General features: G+C 44.9%; 1 protein-coding gene across 13 annotated transcripts in view; it reads left to right on the forward strand.

The window, feature by feature from the left end:
- The window catches only part of Tenm2 (teneurin transmembrane protein 2), a 1,173,780-nt gene that overhangs the window by 1,075,870 nt on the left and 78,960 nt on the right, over positions 1 to 18,950 (forward strand). For all 13 annotated transcript variants that reach the window (XM_063230744.1, XM_063230743.1, XM_063230746.1 and 10 more), the window contains one exon: positions 10,708 to 10,854. In XM_063230744.1, the coding sequence (XP_063086814.1) occupies positions 10,708 to 10,854 (147 nt within the window). The remainder of the gene's footprint in view (positions 1 to 10,707; positions 10,855 to 18,950) is intronic.

Below are 18,950 nucleotides of genomic sequence, written 5' to 3' on the forward strand. Positions count from 1 at the left end.
GTAAGGCTGAGATTGAACTCAGGCAGCTGAATTCTGAGCCCACTGTAAGCACAGCTGAGCCTTCCCATCTCTGGGTTCTGCAAGCAAAATGCATTTGTACTAAGCATATGCAGACTCTTTCCTCTTGTCATGTTCCCTAAACAATTTACCATAACTACATACTCAGCATTCACACTCCTCTAGGAATTAGAAGTAACCTGGAGGTGACCTAAAGAATATGAGAGGGCTGTGTATGTTATGTGCAAATACTGTGCCATTTTGTTTTTTTATCAGTACTCAGGGTCGAACTCATGACCACATGCTTGCAAGGCAGGCTCGTATGCCACTGAGCTAAATCCCCAGCCCCTGTGCCACTTTATATAAGGGACTTCAGTGTCTAAGGATTTAGTTATCCTAGAACCAGCCCATTGTGAACACTGAGGGGTGAAAGGCACAGTGACCCAGGGATGGCCAGATTCCTTAGCCCTAGGAGACAATGCAATCTGTTGGAAAACCCACACCACACAGTGAAACAAGTGACAATACAAAAGTTGACATCTCCCTTGCCCTAGGGGGCGCTTTATCTGTACCAACCTTTTGCCTGCATGTCAGTAAAAAAGCCTCAGTCCTCATTTCCTGTTCTTGATCATGAGCAATTACCATGGATCAGCTGTAACCCAGGTTCTTGTGGGATGCAAAATTTCAGTGCTAAAACCCAAACAATACCAGGCAAACTGAGACTCTCGGTCCACTGTTAAAGGACAGGTACTATGGAGCTTATCTCCTGACGTCAAATGCTGGCTCCATAACTAACCGTCTGTGTTGCTTTGACCAAGTTACTTAGATTCTCTGTGCCCCCACTTCCTCACTTGTAAAATCAGAATGATGATCTGCCCATATCATAGCATTATGACCATTGCATGACTTAATGATGTTGTGTGTGTGTCAGGCACACAGAAATATGTTGGTTAGGATTTGATATTATTGTTATTATATTAGAAGCTTCCTAAAATCCGGAATGTCCATCCTGGGGCAGATTCTTTGCCTCACCCTTTTAAAATCTGTAAGAAGCAAACATTTAGTGATTTCCTTGCATTTTCTGAAACTGCTAGAAACGACAACAAAAAAATGGCAATTTACTGTTGGCCTGGTTTTACACTAGTTAAAAGAGAATCGGCAGCCCTGCAGAAGTAACAAGTCCGTGCCCAAAGGCCTCCTAGGTATTATTTGTATTTTTATGACCCTCCTGTGGCTATAAGGATGCTCAGTGGGTGTAGAAATTGGATGGTTAAAAATAACAAATAAGAAATCAAAGTCGCGCCTTTTCCCCATTTCCATACCAGTAGGTACCACATTCATTACTTGCTGGACAGCTGTGGGAATAAGCGACACGAGGTACAACAACTTGATTATCCTCCAAGAACCAAATTAAACCATTGTACTTTCTTATTATTGTCATCCCTACCTTTGTGTAACTCTTGTCACCCTCTTAATCTACAACGTGCCTTCTCTTGTACATCACCGGGCACTCTAGTGTGTCTCTTGCAGTAGGGAGCTACCTGCTCCTCGCGGGTTGCAAGGCAGAGACCCACACTGGCACACAGACTCAGCCCCCGCCTGTCATCAGCTTGGTTTGAGGTGCCGCGCAGCACGCAGCTGCCGCTTTTGCTGGGGAACGTGTCATCCTGCCAGGGGCCTGGGGCAGGCCTGCGGATGCTTTTCCTTTTACCTGGCTGCTGAATCAAGGACACAGTGAAACAGCAAAGAAACACTGCACAGGGTTTTTTTATGCGCTCATCCAACAAATATGTTTAATGCTAAGCACTGGGGTGAGCACTGGGAACACAGCCATAAACAACAGAGCCAAAGTCTTTCTTTCACTCTGGAGGTTTAGAGCCTCCCAGGGAGGTGGGCTTTAAACCATTGCTTCTCAGCCTTTGCCGCATGTAGGAATCACCGGGAAAGCTAAAAGGAAAAAGAATCTAAGAAAGAAAGAAAAGAAATGGGGAGGGTGGTTAGGTGTGGCTCAGTGGTAGAGCGTATGGTTAGCAGGAGCAGGGCCTTGGGTTCGATTCCCAGCACCAAAGAAAGAAGGAATGGGAAAGATACTGATGCGGGTCTCATCTTCAGAGATTCCTCTTTAATTGTGGTGCTGCCAACCATGGGGATTTTGCAAGATCCGCAGTCAGCGCATTCGTGCAGCCAATTTCGGAGCCACTGTTTTAAAGGACGAAAGAATTCAGATTTTCATGGGTGTGACAAGGAGGAGGAGATGGTGCTATGAAAGCCCGGAAGGATGGGAAGATCCTTGAGGTGGGAGTCAAGAAAGCCATCCCTGACAAGGCCGGGCCTGCCATGCCAAAACGAGTGGCTTTGGCCAAGGTGGGTGCAGGAAGCATAGTTTTTGGAGACAGATCTGCAAAAACGCCAAAGAAGGATCAAGGCTATGTTCCAAAAGACAGCAGGCCATTGTGGCTGAAGCCCAGAGAGCAGAGACAGAAATGGTGGGAGAAAAGAAGGGGGAGATTAGCAGGCCCAGGAAATGCAGGCCCCTTGAGGCCCTCTTAGGGATTTAGGATTTATCCTAAAGCAGTGGTTTCACACAGAGCAGGCATCTGGAGCCCCTCGAGGAGGGCTTGCTGCAGTGCAGATGGCTGGCAGCCCCAGAGGTTAGGACCCAGTAGATGGAGGATGAAGCCCAGAAGCATACATCTCTAACACGTTCCCAGGCAGTGCTGGTGCTGCCAATCCCCAGACCATGCTTTGAGAACACCGCATTAATCTAAAGCCGTGGGAGGACTCCTGGGGCATTTTCTGCAGGGGCTTGGCACGAGTTGGTGTGCGCTTTAAGAATGGGGTGGTGTGAAACCCAACTCCCATGACTAGCCCACCACATCCTCCTTTGATTAGGCCAAGTGGAATTAAGGAAGGTATGGCTCCGGGAGGAGACAGAGGCACCCAAGAGAAGCACGGTCTTGTTGTGTTGGACTCAGCATGGCTGGGGGATACTGAGTCAGTTAGGGTTCACTCGGTGACTGAGGTAGGACCCTCCAGGAAGAGCAATTCCTGGTTACTACTGTCTATGTTCTCATTTTCTGTGCCTGTGGTCTTCAACTTAATTTTTTTAATGTACTAAGAGTCTGCGATATCAAAATGATTCAAATCAAGAGTCGTGTCTCCCTTTCCCCCTTTTCTTCAAATGGGAAGGGGCTCGTGTTTTGTTTTTCGAAGTTCATCCTTTTTCTGCAGCCAAGGCTGAGGCTCTGCCTGCCTTTTCCCAGGCAGACAGAAATGATGCGCATCAGTGAGAACCAGGTGCATCCAGGACACGTGCAGCGTAGACAGCTGGATCCACATTTATACCGCCTCACTGAGGCTCTGCCTCATTCTGTGGCTGCCTCCTTATGAACAAAAGCCAGATCTTCCTCCGCAGTGGACCGTGGAAGGGACTCTGGCCTCCCCAGCACCTGACTGCCCAGCATCATGCATCTGTGCACCTCCACAAACCCTTAAAGACATACAGATGCTGTTGAAACAAAGGGAAACATCTGCTTCTTGATTTCCATGTTTTTTCTAGCACAGCAGAGACAACTGTTCGAGTATGGGCCCACGACTGTGTGTCCACACCAGTTTGTGCCTAGAAACCGAATCTCCTTCACAGCTCCATGCTGCACACGTGGGTGAGCAAGAGAGACGAGCCCTGCTGGCTTCTAGAGACCAGAGCTCTTCTTTAGCAGCCAGTCTTCTAAAATTAGTTGGAGGTCTTCTCCAGGGTGCCTCAAAGCATCAGATCAATTTTCTGAGCATCGCCACTGTTGTTTGGTATAAATGGCTACAGACCCCCTGGTGATCCCTGATCCCCAACACCTCAGCTGCCTTCCACCAGAAAGAGCTCTGAAATGGAGTGGCAGAGTCTATTATTAAATATGTCCAGCGTGGATGTCCCCCTCAATTCTAGGGACGCGCAGCTTCAGGAAAAGAGTAGACAAGAGTTGCAGGGATAGAATGGGAGACGGTGTCCCTCATTAAGTTAGCTTGGGAAAGTTGTCATTCTTCCCAAGCGAAAACGCCACCGTTTATTCTCCTTTCAATTCTCCTGACCTCACAGAAGCCATTAGCATCAGTGCATTTTCTTTTCACTCAGCAGAACTAATGTGGCATTGCTAGAGTTTTGGCTGGTGGTCACAAAGAGAGCGATGATTTCCTAGGACCTGATGCTGTCATGCACTGAGGATACCCAAGAAACCCCTGCTTTTTTAACTTTAATAGGATAGGCTCTTGGGTATTTTTCCTCATCTGGGAAACAGGAAAAGAAATGGGTAGCACTGGTCTGTACCCTGAAAACAGAGCCTACCACTAATTGTAATATTAATAGTAACAGCTGTATCAATGCTAGCAACAATATATGCTCTACCAAGTTCTGTTAAAATATTTGTGTTTATCACTGCAATTAACATTACTGACATCTGTACAAAATAAGTCTTGTCGTTATCCCTTGCTAAGTCATTTTTCTAGACTGTAAGAATATGTCACTAGCCAGGCATTGTGGCTCACACCTGTATTCCCAGCAATCGGGAGACTTAGGCAAGAGGGTTGTTGCAAGTTTGAGATCAGCCTGGACTACAAAGTAATCTCAAAGCCAGTCTGAACTGCATAGTGAAATTCTGTTTCAAAAAGACAAAAAAAAAAAAGAATATGTCACTGAACAAAGGAGACAAAAATCTCAGCCTTCCTGGAGCTTGTATTCTATTGGGAATGACAAACATAAGATGAGTTGGTACAATACAGGGTTTCCACAGACGGAGGCCCAGAAAGCTGTGTCTACCAAGCTCGACAGAGAGCAGGAGGCAGGTACAGGTTGAACACTCAGAACCCTGACTCCAGTCCAGGTTACAGTTGTCCCTGAAATGAGATAACGAATTTTCCATAAGGGTTTATCCCAGGATGTGACAGCTCAGCTGATGATCTCTGGAGCCAAACAGGGATGCGCGCTTCGTGGCTGTCCCTGTCCCCGGTCAGCTTTTACACGCAGCTGCTTCATGCGGATGCTCGCATCCCCAGCTGCGTAGGGTGCTGTCTCTGCGCTTTTGTCAGACGTGCTCAATGTTGAATGATAAAATCCCGTTTCTTTCTCCAGACCCCTTATGCAACATTAGCCACTTATTTCTACATCCAAATTGCTGCACATGGCAGAACATATCTTGATGCTTTTAAAAAAAAAAAAAGGGGGAAAAACCTTTTATGGTAATTACAGCTTTCTTCAAGTGCATTTATGCTCCACTTTTACTGTGCTGTAGACATTATTTTGCTCGTGCCTAATTTTTGTTAAGGCAAGAAGCTTGCCTACCTGGTAACTGCAGCAACAGAACCTTTTATATATATAGACATACTGTGGTTGGTATTTTTGTGCAGGAAAGTCTCAGAAGCTATTCCATTTCCACCAGAGATTTCCACTGCTGATTTCAGTTGGGGACCACTTGTCTATTCATTCATTCCAACTATTTTTTGAGTACTGACAATCTAGCAGTAAAGAAGCCAGACGCGGTCCTTTACCAAACTGGTCTACACAGTAACAACAGTGCCCAGGGCAACTGTTCACTACACAGTTCTAGGTATACTATTCAAAATTTAGACTGTATACATAGTTTATGAGATGATTTTACAGCAGATGGTAAGAGCCAAGGGATGACCTAGCCAGCATAAAGGAAGTGCTGGACACTGGCGTTACATTGTGGTGGATAAGATACCATAAACGTGAAACTGCCGTGGCAGCCAGCTTGGTCTGTGGAAAAATCACCCAGGATGAGATGACTTCTTCATGGAGACCTGAAGGCTTGAAGTTAGGGAGGTGAGGAGAGACAAGCAGAAAGGCAGAGTGATACTGAGATGGGCTGGTGCAGTGTGAGCTGGTTTATAAAAGTCTGCGAGCAGGTGACAAACTTCAGACTTGCGCCAGTGATCAGTAGAAAGCTATCAGCTATCAAAGTGTTTCAGGGGTATCCATGGCAGTGAAACCATTTAGAAGGCTTTAATGGGATGGGGATGAAGGATAACAGTTGGGGATGGTTTGGTAACATAATGGTGGTAAGGAGGGCATGTAGGTCCATTCTAAGATATTTAGGAGGAAGGACAGGCAGGACTTTGTATTGGTTTGCATTACTGTGATGAAATACCTGAGATAAGCCAGCTTTATAAAGAAAAGACTTCAGTACACAGTTTTGGATGCTAGACGTCCAAATGGCATTGCATAGCAGAGATGGTGAACTTCTTAGAGCTTTCAATGATGACAAACAGCTGACTGCAGCATACATGCCATAGGCTCACCACTACTGATATAGGTTATAATGAGTGTCCCCCAGGGCTGTGTCACTTAGGTGGATGACAATGGCAGGAGCTCATGCAGAAGGAAGAGCTTATCAGGGCAGGAAACCAGAGAGAGACTGGTGTCCCCCAATCCTTTCCTGGAGCACACCCCAAGTGACATAAAGAATTCCCACTAGTCCTCACCCCCTTAAGAATCCACACCATCTATTGCCACCACACTGAGGACCAAGCTTCTAACATACGGACCTTTAGTGGGACATCCAAGTTTATATCTGGCCGTAGCAGAACTCTTACAAGTAAGAGGAAACTTTGGCCAGACTTGGTTGGGATGAAATACAAGAGATCAGAGAAGTTATGGAAGTGGGGAAGTGCTGAGAATGATTGATCCAAGGTTTCATTCTTGTGGAATAAAACATGGAGGTGCCATTCATTGATTAAGGAGCCAGAGCGGAGGGGAGAAAGAGGTAGAGTTCTGCTGAGTTGGAGACGCTTATGGGTAAACATAGAGAAATGGTGAGGTGCAAATTGGACTCCAGTCTGGAGGCCAGAAGACTGAAGTTGAATCAGGAGTCATCAGAATGTATTATTGAATGTGTTTTGGTTTGAGTAGGGTTGTTTGTTTTTGTTTTTTAATCACAAATTTCTACATCAGCTGCTTGGAAGGTAACAAAACCAACCTAAGATATTGCTGCTGCTCTTGAAAGTTTTCTCTGGGAAAGCTTTTGACTTTGGAGAGGGGAGTTCCCTCTATCTTTTCCTAGCTCTCAGAAGAGTTAGATAAAGACCAGGCTGAAGTGACAGAGCGCTCGCTATCTGTGTGTGTCCCATTCATTCAGCAGCTCCTGTGCGCCTGAGAATAGGCAAGCCTCTGGGACCCGATGGCAAACAACCACGTCTCAGATCTCTCAGAGCCTTATTTCTAGGGCAGAGTTTTCCCACCTTCATACAAGTGATGTTTAGGGCCATGGCGTTCTTTGTGGTAGAAGTTTATCCTGTGTCTCATGGGGTGTTAAGCAACATCCTCTACTCACCAGATGTCAGATGGCACACTCCCCAAATTATGACAGTCAAAAAGTATCTCCAGACATTGTCAAATGTCCTAAAGAGAGAAAGAAGGGGACAAAACTGCCTGTATTGTGGGCCACCGGTACAGGGTCCAGGGTCCTGATAGAACCTGAAGCTTCCAGGCCGCCAGCTCTCTCCAGCTGCATATACAGGAAATCAAAGAGGATACGTTACAGGACTTTAAATCAGTGAGCTTAGAGGTAGGCACTCAAGGAAGTCAGCAGAGCTAGCCTGAAATCCAGAAGACTCCATATAGGAGACTTCTTGGACACCCAAGTATAAGCCCATAAGCCCAGTCCAACTTCAGTTATAGCATCCTCTCCAGAGAAAAGCCGCCACCTGATACCCATTTGCCCTCTAGACTAATTACTTCCTACGTTTTGTTTTTCCTTAAGCAGAATCTGGCTTTGCACTTTACAAACACAAAGAATCACCTCCTCAGAAGGCCACCAGCAGAATGATCTTGTGCTAGGGGTAGCTTGGGGTTGCCTAGCAACGCCACGCACCTACCAAGGCTGCTTTCTTCCTCTTCAAGCTAAAAGCAAAGTCCTGTCCATTAATTCCCAGCTGCCCTGAAACTTCTCAGAGATTTGCCAGCTTCCTACTGTTCGTGTTTTCATCTTCCTCATATGATGTGAAGAAAACCTGCTTCTGTGGTCTGTTTATCTCACTTCAGTTGGTTGGGGGGGGGGGGGACAAGAGAGAAAGAACAGGGGGAGGAAAGGTCTCATTCAGTCTAAGAACAGACATACGTGGTGTGCATATCGCTGACTGACATGTTGGTGCTGTTTGCAAATTTGAATTTTAGGTAGTGGACGTGGATTTGCTACATAATAAGGCTTTTGTGGAGCCTCTGGGTGTGATGCTAGTCAGACATGAGACCTCAAAGTAGCTAAATAACAAAGCGCATAGAATAGAGACCACGCCGAGCAAAATGTAAGTAGGTCTGTCATTTGGTACATCCTCTGTGATCCATTTCCCCAGAGCTCTCATGGAAGAAATTGTAAAGCTGGAGGTGGCAGGAGGTTGGAGACGATCTCATTTCCCTGAGAACCTGTGTAATGTCCCCTGGGCTTTTCTTCCCCAGTTCCATTTTGCTCCTGCAGAAATGGCGATGTGCTTTGCTGGGAACACTTGCTCACAGTATGACCAGACAGCACGTCCCTGATTTTCCAGGCAAGGCCGTGGCCACCCCACTGGATGGAAAGGTCTGGGGAGTGAAGCTGGCCTTTGTGAGGATAGGTGTGGAGACCAAGAATGTATTTCTCAAGGTGTGTGTGTAAACATGGGTGCTTTGTCTGCACACTGCAGTTCGTGCCATTTTGGGCAGCAGCAGAAAAAAAAATGTGGATGCCCAGCCCTTTGCAGACAGACCGGCTTCCTTACAGACATCCCCCAGTGCAGGTTCTCCGTTGTTTGCTTTCTCTCAGATTCTAACCCAGACCACATTCTGAAAAGGATGGGTGAGAACAAGCACTGAGGAGTAGAACTCAATCATAGACCCACAAGAACCTCCTCCTTCTAAGGAGACCTTTGCAGTGCCCCTAGTGCCACCTGCCCAAGTTGTAGAGAATTTATAGTACTTTTTGGTGAGCAATCAAATAAATGGTCATTGGGGTACCTGAGAGAAGTGAGGAGGAGGCTAGGTGAAGGCCTTTGAGATTTGAGGAGGAAATCGGGGAGATGTACACTCTCTGTTCACAAGATTGGGGCCAGGAAGGCTTCAAATCAGTTACTTCCATCAAAATGCTTCATTTCCCTCCCGTGGCTCGACCTAGCCAACCTTGTGTGTGTCTGAGAAACAGGTTTTTTTGTTTTGTTTTTTGGTTTTTGGTTTTTGGTTTTTGGTTTTTTTTTTTTTTTTTTTTTTTTTTTTTTTTTTTTTTTTGAGACAGGGTCTCGCTATGCAGGTCAGGCTGGCCTTGAGCTCACTTTGCAGCCCAGGCTGGTCTCAAACTCACAACGATCCTCCTGTCTCAGCCTCCCGAGTGCTGGGATTACAGGCATGAGCCACCATGCCTGGCTCTGAGAAACAGGTATTTAAAGAAGATGACAGAGATGGAGATAGTGGAAGAGGGAGAAGCAGGATTCATGATAAATATGTAGAGAATTTACAGCACTTTTTGGTGAGCAATCAAATGAATGGTCATTGGGGTACATTTAAATGAAGTTAAAAAATACGCAGATTGCACAGCTCTGTGAATTTTCTAGAATTCGTTGCATTGTATGCTTAAAGCAGGTGAATTTTATGGCATGTAGATTATGCCTCAATAAAGTAAGAAAAATGAAAATATATCTAGGAATTGTTTGGAACAAATAGGTTTTGTGAATGCAGCCACATCCCACCATTGCAGGGCCTCTCTCTCCATCTTGTAAAGAGCAACAGAGTCTCTGTAGGCCGTACTACTGTCTGTCTTCAGCAAACACACCCCCAGCATCCCCACGCTCCCTTTGTCCAAGATTACCCATAATCCACCACCCTTCCTACATGTACATGCGCATAGATAGATGATAGATAGATAGATAGAGGGATAGAGAGATAGAGAGAGGCAGATTCCTCCACCTTCTCCCAACTCATGGCATCCAGCACCTACTCTTTTGACAGCCTTCATATTCTGCAGTATTTTTAAGTCTGCCACAAATAGGGTGAATGATAAGCAACCAACATTTTTAAGTGCCCCTTAAAATTAAGTATTATAAGAATATGAAAATAGCCCAACAGAGCCATCCAGTTCTTGATCACAAGAAGCTTGAGAAAAATCATGCATAAATGTAGCTTTAAAACTCTGAAAGATGAATGGCATTTTGCCTCCATCCTGGGCTCGTAGGGAATTTTCTTTCTTCTGCAGAAGGCAACAGAAAGAGGAAGAAAAGGGAGGGAAAAGAGGAAAGGAATGGATGGAAGAGGAAGGGAAGGAAGTGAGGAAGGAAACCAAATAAAGAGGTGAGAGGGAGGAAAAAAGCAAGCCAGGGAAGGCAAGCTTTGTTGAGGGAGCATCCATCCTGAGCGAGGCTAGAAATCCCAGCAAGCCTGCTTGTCAGCTGAGAACTGGTGCAGTTGTCTGGGATGTGCATCAGATCCCCCTCTTTGGGAAGAGTGTTCTGACCCCTGCACCCAGGTTAGCTGTCTTTGGGAATGCCCTGCATCTGCGACCCCACTCCGTCTTGCAACTGCATGTGTGGCCTGCTTCCCCCGACCCTTTGGACGGCAGGTATGGGCCCCACTGTGAGGCTGGCCCAGTGGCTGCCCTGCAGGCTTGCTCCCCTTTGCATGGCTCTCCTGCTTCCCCAGCATGGCCTCATGTCCCTCCTTCTCATTCTCTCCATTTCTCCAACCAGATGGCTGCCCTGATTTGTGCAACGGTAACGGGAGATGCACACTGGGTCAGAACAGCTGGCAGTGTGTCTGCCAGACCGGCTGGAGAGGGCCCGGATGCAACGTTGCCATGGAAACCTCCTGTGCTGATAACAAGGATAATGAGGGAGGTGAGTGAGCGTCTTCTAATTCCCAGGCCCTCAAGAACAGAATGTTGTACATGCCTTTGTCACGAGTCATTTTTCTCCTGAAAGACCTCCCCTATACTATTGTCGAATGTCATTGTAACGTTTCCTTTGAAGTGAATGCAGCAGAGAATCCATGTCCTTGTGCTGGTGGACACATGGGGTATAGGCACCGGAATTTGATGCTGGCTTTGGGTACCCATCACTGTAGGAAAGTAGCTGGGTGCTGGCACTGCTTTGGGGATGTCTGGCCCTGCCGGACCTTTCAAGGCTGATGGTTACGATCATTGATGGTGGTCTTCACACTGTCATGAGCAATGCACCCCTTCATCCTACAGCCTTTGAAGATGTCACATGATGGATAAGGCAATGGAGGCCTGAAAAGCAATTGAGTAACTTTTGAAAGTTAATATAACCCCCAGGAGAAAATTGGGACCCAAACTGAGTTCTGAATCCAAACTGCATGTTCTGATCTATGGTCAGCAAACCACAGCCCATGGGTGAAGTCCCATTTGTCAGCTAAACGTGGTTTTAATATTTTTAACAATTGGAGGCATAGTCTAACGTCTAAAGAAGAATAGTATTTTGTGAGATGGAAATATTATGTGGAATTCAAATACCAGTGTATGTAAAGTTGTTTTAACCACTTTATTGAGGTGTTTGACACATAAATAGCTGCCTGTATTTGATGCACGCACCCTTTTGAGTTTGGAAGTAAGTATGCACTCATGAAACTCATCACCCTCAAGGCCACGAATCTCTCCATCACCTACCAAGATTCCGTCCCACTCTTATTATCACTGGGAAGTTGGTTGGTTTTCATGGCATATTATAACTACCTTCTTTATATGGTGGTGTTAGCTATAGATACCATCGACTACACTCTAGTAGGTCTCTAAAATTTATTGATATTGCATATTGAAAGCTTTGTACCCTTTAAATTTCACCTTCCTCTTATTGGAATATAGCAATATCCATTTCTTTATGTCTGTCTACAGCTACCTTACCCTCAGTGAAAGTGAGTGACAGCAAGGTCGTGACACAGCGGTCGAGGCCCAAAGTACTCTTTCTGGGCCACTGTGGATGTTCACTGATCCCTATTCTAAACTTTAGAGCTAGGTTCCTGCATGTTACTTCCTGATAGAGCATTAACCCATTTATGTCACAGATATTTTGAATTTTTGCATGAAGTTCACCTATGAATTTAAAGAAAGTAATTTTTATTATGTTCTGTTGTTATATCCACTCTAACAATGGAACATTAGGCATAAAAAAAAACTAAGATTCTAGGCTAAATGAGGTCGCATTAGCACAGGGCCACCGGATCTGAGAACTTAATGTAGTGCCCACCCCTCCAAACATTAGCACAAGTGTGTGAGCCACACTCACCAAAATGAGTCAGAGGTCAGAGTTTACTCAGGGAAAAAGTTGTTCCTGATGTAAAATTGTCCATGAGTGCAAGCATTTGTTTATTCAGAAATGTGTGTCCGTTGCTGTACTCTAAAAGTCTTAGTGACCGAGTCAAAGTCAGCCCCTAGCTTCACAAGCCCGGGGAGTGAGCTTCAGGGTCCCAAGTGGCTTGAACTGCATCAGGGTGACAGATGAGAGTATTGGATATTTGGTTTTTCTCTTTCTTGCAATTGCCATAGTCTGTGGTTGCCTTCATACATATATAATTCATAAATAGACAGCTATACATACCCAGATAGAGGGTGCAGTCAAAAACGTTTCTAGACTAGTGCAGCTTGAAGAGCTGTTCACTCATCTTCTGTTTCCTGAAACACCATCAAAACAAAAGCCACTTGATTTCACTTTTTAACAAAGTGAGGCACAACTACATCCAGCGTTCTATTCTGTTCTATTCTTTTCTTTCCTTTTTTTTTTTTTTTCTTTTCTTTTCCCCGTGAGCATCAGAACCCAGTGACTTGCTGGGAAGGTTCCCTGTTTCTGTTTCTGTACCCCTGGTGATTTCACTGAGCACAGCGGCTGCTTACACATCAACTTCTTCTTCCAGAAGGGGCTGCTTCCCTGGCTCCCTTCCCTGTTCAGGGTGTCGGCAGCTGAAAGCCTAGCAGACTGCTGGAACGCAGCACATAAGAGAAAAGGGCATTCCCGGAACTCAGTCTCCCCAACGTGTACTGCACAATCCACCTTCCTGGTCCCGGTGCCCACCAGGCAAAAATCAAATTCCTGAAGCGGTGGAGCTAGACAAGGCACCAGGTTCCCCGGGCACAATTCAGGGTCCCTTCTAGCTGGCAGAGCCCAAGTGTCAGAAAAGCAGGGTACAAAAGCAAATGAGGCAGTGATTATGCTAAAGACAATAATGGCCTTGTTATGGGAACTATTAAAGAGAAACTCCCAAGGAAGTAATTAACCACCAAGAAAAAGGCTCCACACAGTGCTTATAAAAAGAAACTCCCAGGTAGCTCAGAGTTGCTTATGTCAGGCGAGAGGTAGACACCGGTTCTCTCACCTGGCGTAAGCATTTCACAATTAACTGGGTTCTTTTTTCGGAGGAGATTCCTTGATGCAGAGGATCCTTTTTATGGTTAATTACTTCCTTAGGAGGTGCGCTAAGCACTTTGCCGTTTATTTATAAATATTAAAGCCGCTTCTCATCAGCTGCAGATCCAGTCCTGCAGCACACTAATTATGTCATTATTTTTGTTTGTTTGGGGTGGGGATGGGAGTTTGTCCCTGGCTCTGTCCTGCTTTGGGAGTTCTCAGGAAAAGCTGTGTGGGTTGAGAAACCTGGCGTTGGATCAGAGAGGCAACCAGGCAGAACACGAATGCAGGCCCAGGGAGCAGCTGCAATGAACACATTTGTTATAAATCTCATGAATGGGGAAAATAATAGAGCTCTCTTCCAAAGTGAACTGGAAAAGGCAAATCGCTTTTCCATCTAGAAATATTCTAGTTTTTTTTTTAAAAAAAAAACCTCAGTTTAAAATGATATGATTTTTTTTTTCATTTTAAACTGAGATAGTTATAGATACAAATACAGATGGAGGTATTTGGAGCCCTTTACCAAACTTTTTCAACCTGGGTTCCTCGGTGATAGATATAAGGCTTGGTGTTTCTGGCCTCTGATAATTCTGAAAGTTCAGCCTACAGTGGAATCAAATGGGGCAGTTAATTAAACAAACACTACTGAGATTTACCTCAGCTTCTGAATTCTAAGGTCTGGGTCCCAAATTTGGATTTCAAAGGCTGGGGATATAGCTCAGCATCAGAAATGCCTGCCTGGCAAGTGCAAGATTACAAGTTCAATTCCCGGGACCCTACCCCCTACCCTACAAAACAATTTGAATTTCTCACAAATTTCTGGCATGCAGATTTTCTCTGCAAACCATTGTCCTAGGGTATCCTTACGTGGGGCAAATTAATTTCTCTCCTATGCATGTAGAAGGGTACCGGATAAAGAACCTTCTTGGAAAAGCTAAAAAAATTTACACTCAAACATATTCTGTATTCTGTGCTATTTAGAGGAGAAACCCTGTTAGAAAAGGCTGCTTTGGAATTTTTCCACAAAAACAATTTATGTCAACCCTCTGTCTTTTTGCTCCCATCCTCCTGGCCAGGTGACCTTTTGTCACCTCAGGACGCAGTGGCAGAGTTGGAAAAATAAGCAGAAATGGTTCAGACAGACATGCCAGCCAGGGACTGTCTTTTTAATAGTGAGAGATCTTCACTTGAACCGCTCACCCCAATTTGAAAAAGAAGAGAACTCAAAGAAATATTTTTGCTTACAGAAGACAAATACCAGCTCATTAAAGTCAGAGAATACACACAACATGTGCGCCAAGTGACAGGCGGATAATATTTAATTATCACCACCACGGCAGAGGTGCGAGATTTAGTTCATCACAGCCAGGGGTAGGAGAGAGGGTGCAGATTTCCTCTAAAAGTGGGAACCACAGGGTGAGGAGGCGCCGTTAGACTGTCTGGCCTGCAGAGACAGCCTTCGCTCCTTCCTGTACCCCTTTATTACCCAGAGTTTACAGTCAGGAGCCCCAGCCCTCTTTCTGCACAAAGCCCATTTCCGACCACTTCAAGCCAGCATAGGAGTCTGCAGCCCCTGTGCAATCCCTGTGGATGTCTTGTCCAGTCTGTGCATGGGACGCTGAGAGCAGGCCAGGGCAGGCTATGCGGTCACCTCGTCTGCTTTCTCAAGGTGGTGGGGTTGGCAGGGAACCCTTCCAAAAGGAGGTGTCACCTCTCATCAGTGCTTCCTCACTATACTGAGGGTATTGTATTCCTCCCCTCTGCTGTGCGTCAGCACCTTCCCCGTGATTTCCTGGTCTCTGTGCAGGTAACGCTTTAACATAACACTGATGTAGACCCTAGCTTTGGACTCAGCCTCAATGTCCAGTTCTGTGAGTCACTTCCCTTCTTGAGGCCTCAGTTTTCTGGTCTGTAAAATAGGCATGATCACACCAACTCCATCAGATGCTGTGAAGTTTAAGTAGGAAATGTGCATGTTATATACTTTACAAGCTGCCTGGCATATAAGATGTCTCACAAATTGGCTGCTGCTAGCATTAACCTTATTAATAGTAATATTATTTTCTAGAATGTAGACCAAATACATATGGATGATTGTCCAGTGTATATAACCACCAAGATTCTAACCTTGTGCTTTCCAAGGATGGTGCTATGTAACCTCATGGAATCCTTCAAAGTCAGATTTCTGGGCTCCCACCTCTTGAAAGTGTAAGTTAAGTCAGATATGGGATCTGGGAAACTACATGGATACCAAGCACCCCCAGATGATCTGATATCAATGCTCTGCACACCACATTTTGAAGAAAACTCATTCAAATTATAGTTTGACTGAGGCAGACTGACCAACCCAGTGTCATAACATCTATGCCAGAAAGTACTGCTCGAATTCCAAGGACACAAGAGAAATGAAGTGAAGAGAGGGATATTTTACTTCAGAAAGAAAAAATTGAAATTAATGCAAACATCTTTGCATGATTAGTATGAGTATGTTCTAAAAGTACTCTACAGTGCTAGTTCAAGAAGTGAATATTAGTGTCCAAATTTTACAAGCCTTTAACTCAGTCTTTAGAGAACGAGTTCATCTATACATCCCTCATCCCACCCATCCATCCATCCATTAGCTTATTCATTCATGTCATGAAGAACATCTTTGTGAGGTTCTGCTAAGTGTTAGACACCCACAACTGTTCTATGAAAATGCTAAACCAAACATGACATGTGTCTGCAAAATGCTCCCTGGCCACAAGCACAGGGCTGCTGCTCTTTACAGTCCTGTACGCGAGGAGTAACAGAGCCAGTACCTGAGTTCAGCAGGAGCAGAAGAGGCAGGACTGCCATGGAATGTGATGTTCATAGAATGTGAGAGAAAACCCATCACAGTGTGAGGCCCCCTTTTTCAGCCCGCCCCAAGGGGAGTACTCAAAGCCACAGATCTGAGGAATCCCTGCTGGGAGCTCTTTAGCCCACAAGCAAGTCTTCATTTCCCTCCCAAAGTTAGGACTGCACTCCCACTTCTCTTCAGAATGGTATTCCACCCCACCCCGCCTCCATCTGTGAGGCTGGCTTCCTTGTTTTGCTCCAAAGGAGGCTGCCTTGGGTTAAGAGATGTGGATGTTGGCCTGAGCTCTGGGCATGCTATCCAAGGCACTCTAGCCAGGTCTAAATGAGGAGGAATAACACTGGAGTGTGGCCAGAGCACTTGGAACAGATGAATCCCACCCCTCGCCCATTGCCTCCTCCCCCTCTTTTCCCATCCCCTCACCATCCAAATTGGTTTGACATGATTCAGGGATGCTATTCCGGCATTTGTCCCACGTGTTAATTAATAATTCACCTTGTCTGTGCATTTGGCAGAGCCAAGCTGGGGACTCAAGAGACTCTGGAAGATTATCGTTCTCAAGTCCAGAGGGTCCAGTTTCTTCCTCCAGTAGGAAACAAAGCTTGGTGAACCCATTGCAAATGCCTTGATTAATGTGTGCAAATCATGTTGATGGATTGGTTGGGTGGGAGGCAGCGTAAGAGGGCAACATTGCTCTATTAATTGAGTTGGATGAGGATTCCCCTTGCCATCCAAAGACCTTGTAGCAAATGTAGTTGGAGCCATAAACAGAATCCCTGGTTCGTTCTCAGAGAGGAAATCAGTGTATCTAAAGCTTAGGAAAACTTGGCCTTCAGGCTACTGCCAATTGATCTGGGTCTCTCATCTTTTGGAGGAAGCCAAACTAGCCTCTGCTATTATTCTAGACAAGCACATGGCAACAGTGATGTGAGGTTATTTTGGATCTTACAATTAAAGTAAGCTTTCACAACATGGGCCCATTAGCCTAGAGAATCATCTGTTTAGGAAACTGAAGGTAAGGGTTCAGTTTTTCTTTATTCACTGAGCTTTTTAAAAGATAGAAACCATTCTCCAGTGCCTGTGAGAATCACAAACAGTAAGAGTTTTGAGAACTTGCATACATCAAGCACCATGCTGAACTTTCTCTGTACCTGCATCATGGGAACAACCTCCCCATATGGGACTGCTACTGCTGTTGCCACCTGCTGCCTGTTCCTCCAATCAGTGGCCAAAGGGATGGTCTAAAATATAAATAAATATAAATAAAAAATATAGATCAGAGCTGGGTGTGCAGTGTAGACCTATAACCCTAGTACTCATGAGACTGAGTCAAGGATAGAACGTTCAAGGCGCCCTGAACTACATGCTGAGAGCCTGTCTCTTCCCCTGCTCCCAAAAAAAGAGTTACTCAGATTTTTCATGGCCTCAAAGCCTTCTCATGCAGTTAGAATTAATATCAAGTGTTAATTACCTTGACCCAACGGGCCCTTCCTGTCCCCTCCCTCCTCTGTAACCAGTCCTCCACCCACCCTCCCACTGGGCACTCTGCTGCCTCCACTCTGCCAGTCTGCTGAGCCTCCCTATGTGTGCTCAGTCCACCCGGGGACTAATTGGTCCAGGGCCAGAAATGTCCAACCAAGGCACCATGAGTGACTGGCTTCTCAGCATCTTGTCCTCAGCTCATACATCCTTTCCCCAGAATGCTATAAAGTGCCCCTTCTTGTCTCATCCCTTCTGTTTCCCTAACGTAAGTGTCACACTCCTAAGTGAGCACACTGTATCTTTCTCTGTATCATTACTTAAGCTCTAACTGTCTACTTCGTTTATTATAACCATCCCTCAGTATTCATGTGAGATTGGTTTTAGGGTCCCCATGAACACAAAAATCTAACAGTGCTCAAGTTCCTTGGACAAAATGGCATCATGTTTTCAGGAAACCTACACTCCTCCCGCCTTTTACCTTAAACCATCTGGATTACTGATGATCCCTGACATAATGGACGTGATATATAAAGAGCCATTATACTGTATTTTCTAGGGTATAATAGCCAGAAAAATATCGGCTTTTGTTCATTCCAGGTATTTTTTCTAAATATTTTTGATCCATGTTTGGTTGAATTCACAGATGCAGAATTTGAGGAAAGAGGGGGTTCTGTGCTTCCAACTTAAAGATAAAGGTACAGAGGCTCTAGAAAATAAGACTCCACCAGCCTTTCAGCCAGCCAGTAGGATACACGGCTTTTTTCCTTAAAACTCACTCCACATTTCTTCTAACACTGATAAAATTTGGAAAATGCCTCTGAAAAATACTCAAAGAAGTACAGAAATTGTACTATTGTAGAGAAACCTTAGGAGAGAAAAAAAAACCACCTCAAAGTAAGACTTTCCATTGGAAACCTTTTTTAAGTAAATCTATTTCACCACTGAATTTGTTTTTCAGAAAAAAAAAAAAAAAAGATATTCAAGTTTGCAGGTTTACCCAACACAATACCTTCTGTCTTTTCTACTCAAGTCGTTAGTAGTTTAAATGGTTATTAAGTGTCTCTTAAGGGATTATATTTTTTCTCTGATTAGATGACACATCCAGGAGTCATCATAAAATTGTGATTAAAATACATAATCTACAAGTTAATCATGTAAATGGCTACAGATTTGTTTTAGGAAATTAAAGGATTAAACTACAGTTTGAACTGGTGGCCAATGGGTAACTTTTATATCAGTATATTGGCTTCTTGTG

This window comes from Cavia porcellus, unplaced genomic scaffold, assembly GCF_034190915.1.
Source record: "Cavia porcellus strain 051 isolate PalLab524CR breed Dunkin Hartley unplaced genomic scaffold, mCavPor4.1 scaffold_19, whole genome shotgun sequence".
NCBI classification, from domain to species: domain Eukaryota; kingdom Metazoa; phylum Chordata; class Mammalia; order Rodentia; family Caviidae; genus Cavia; species Cavia porcellus.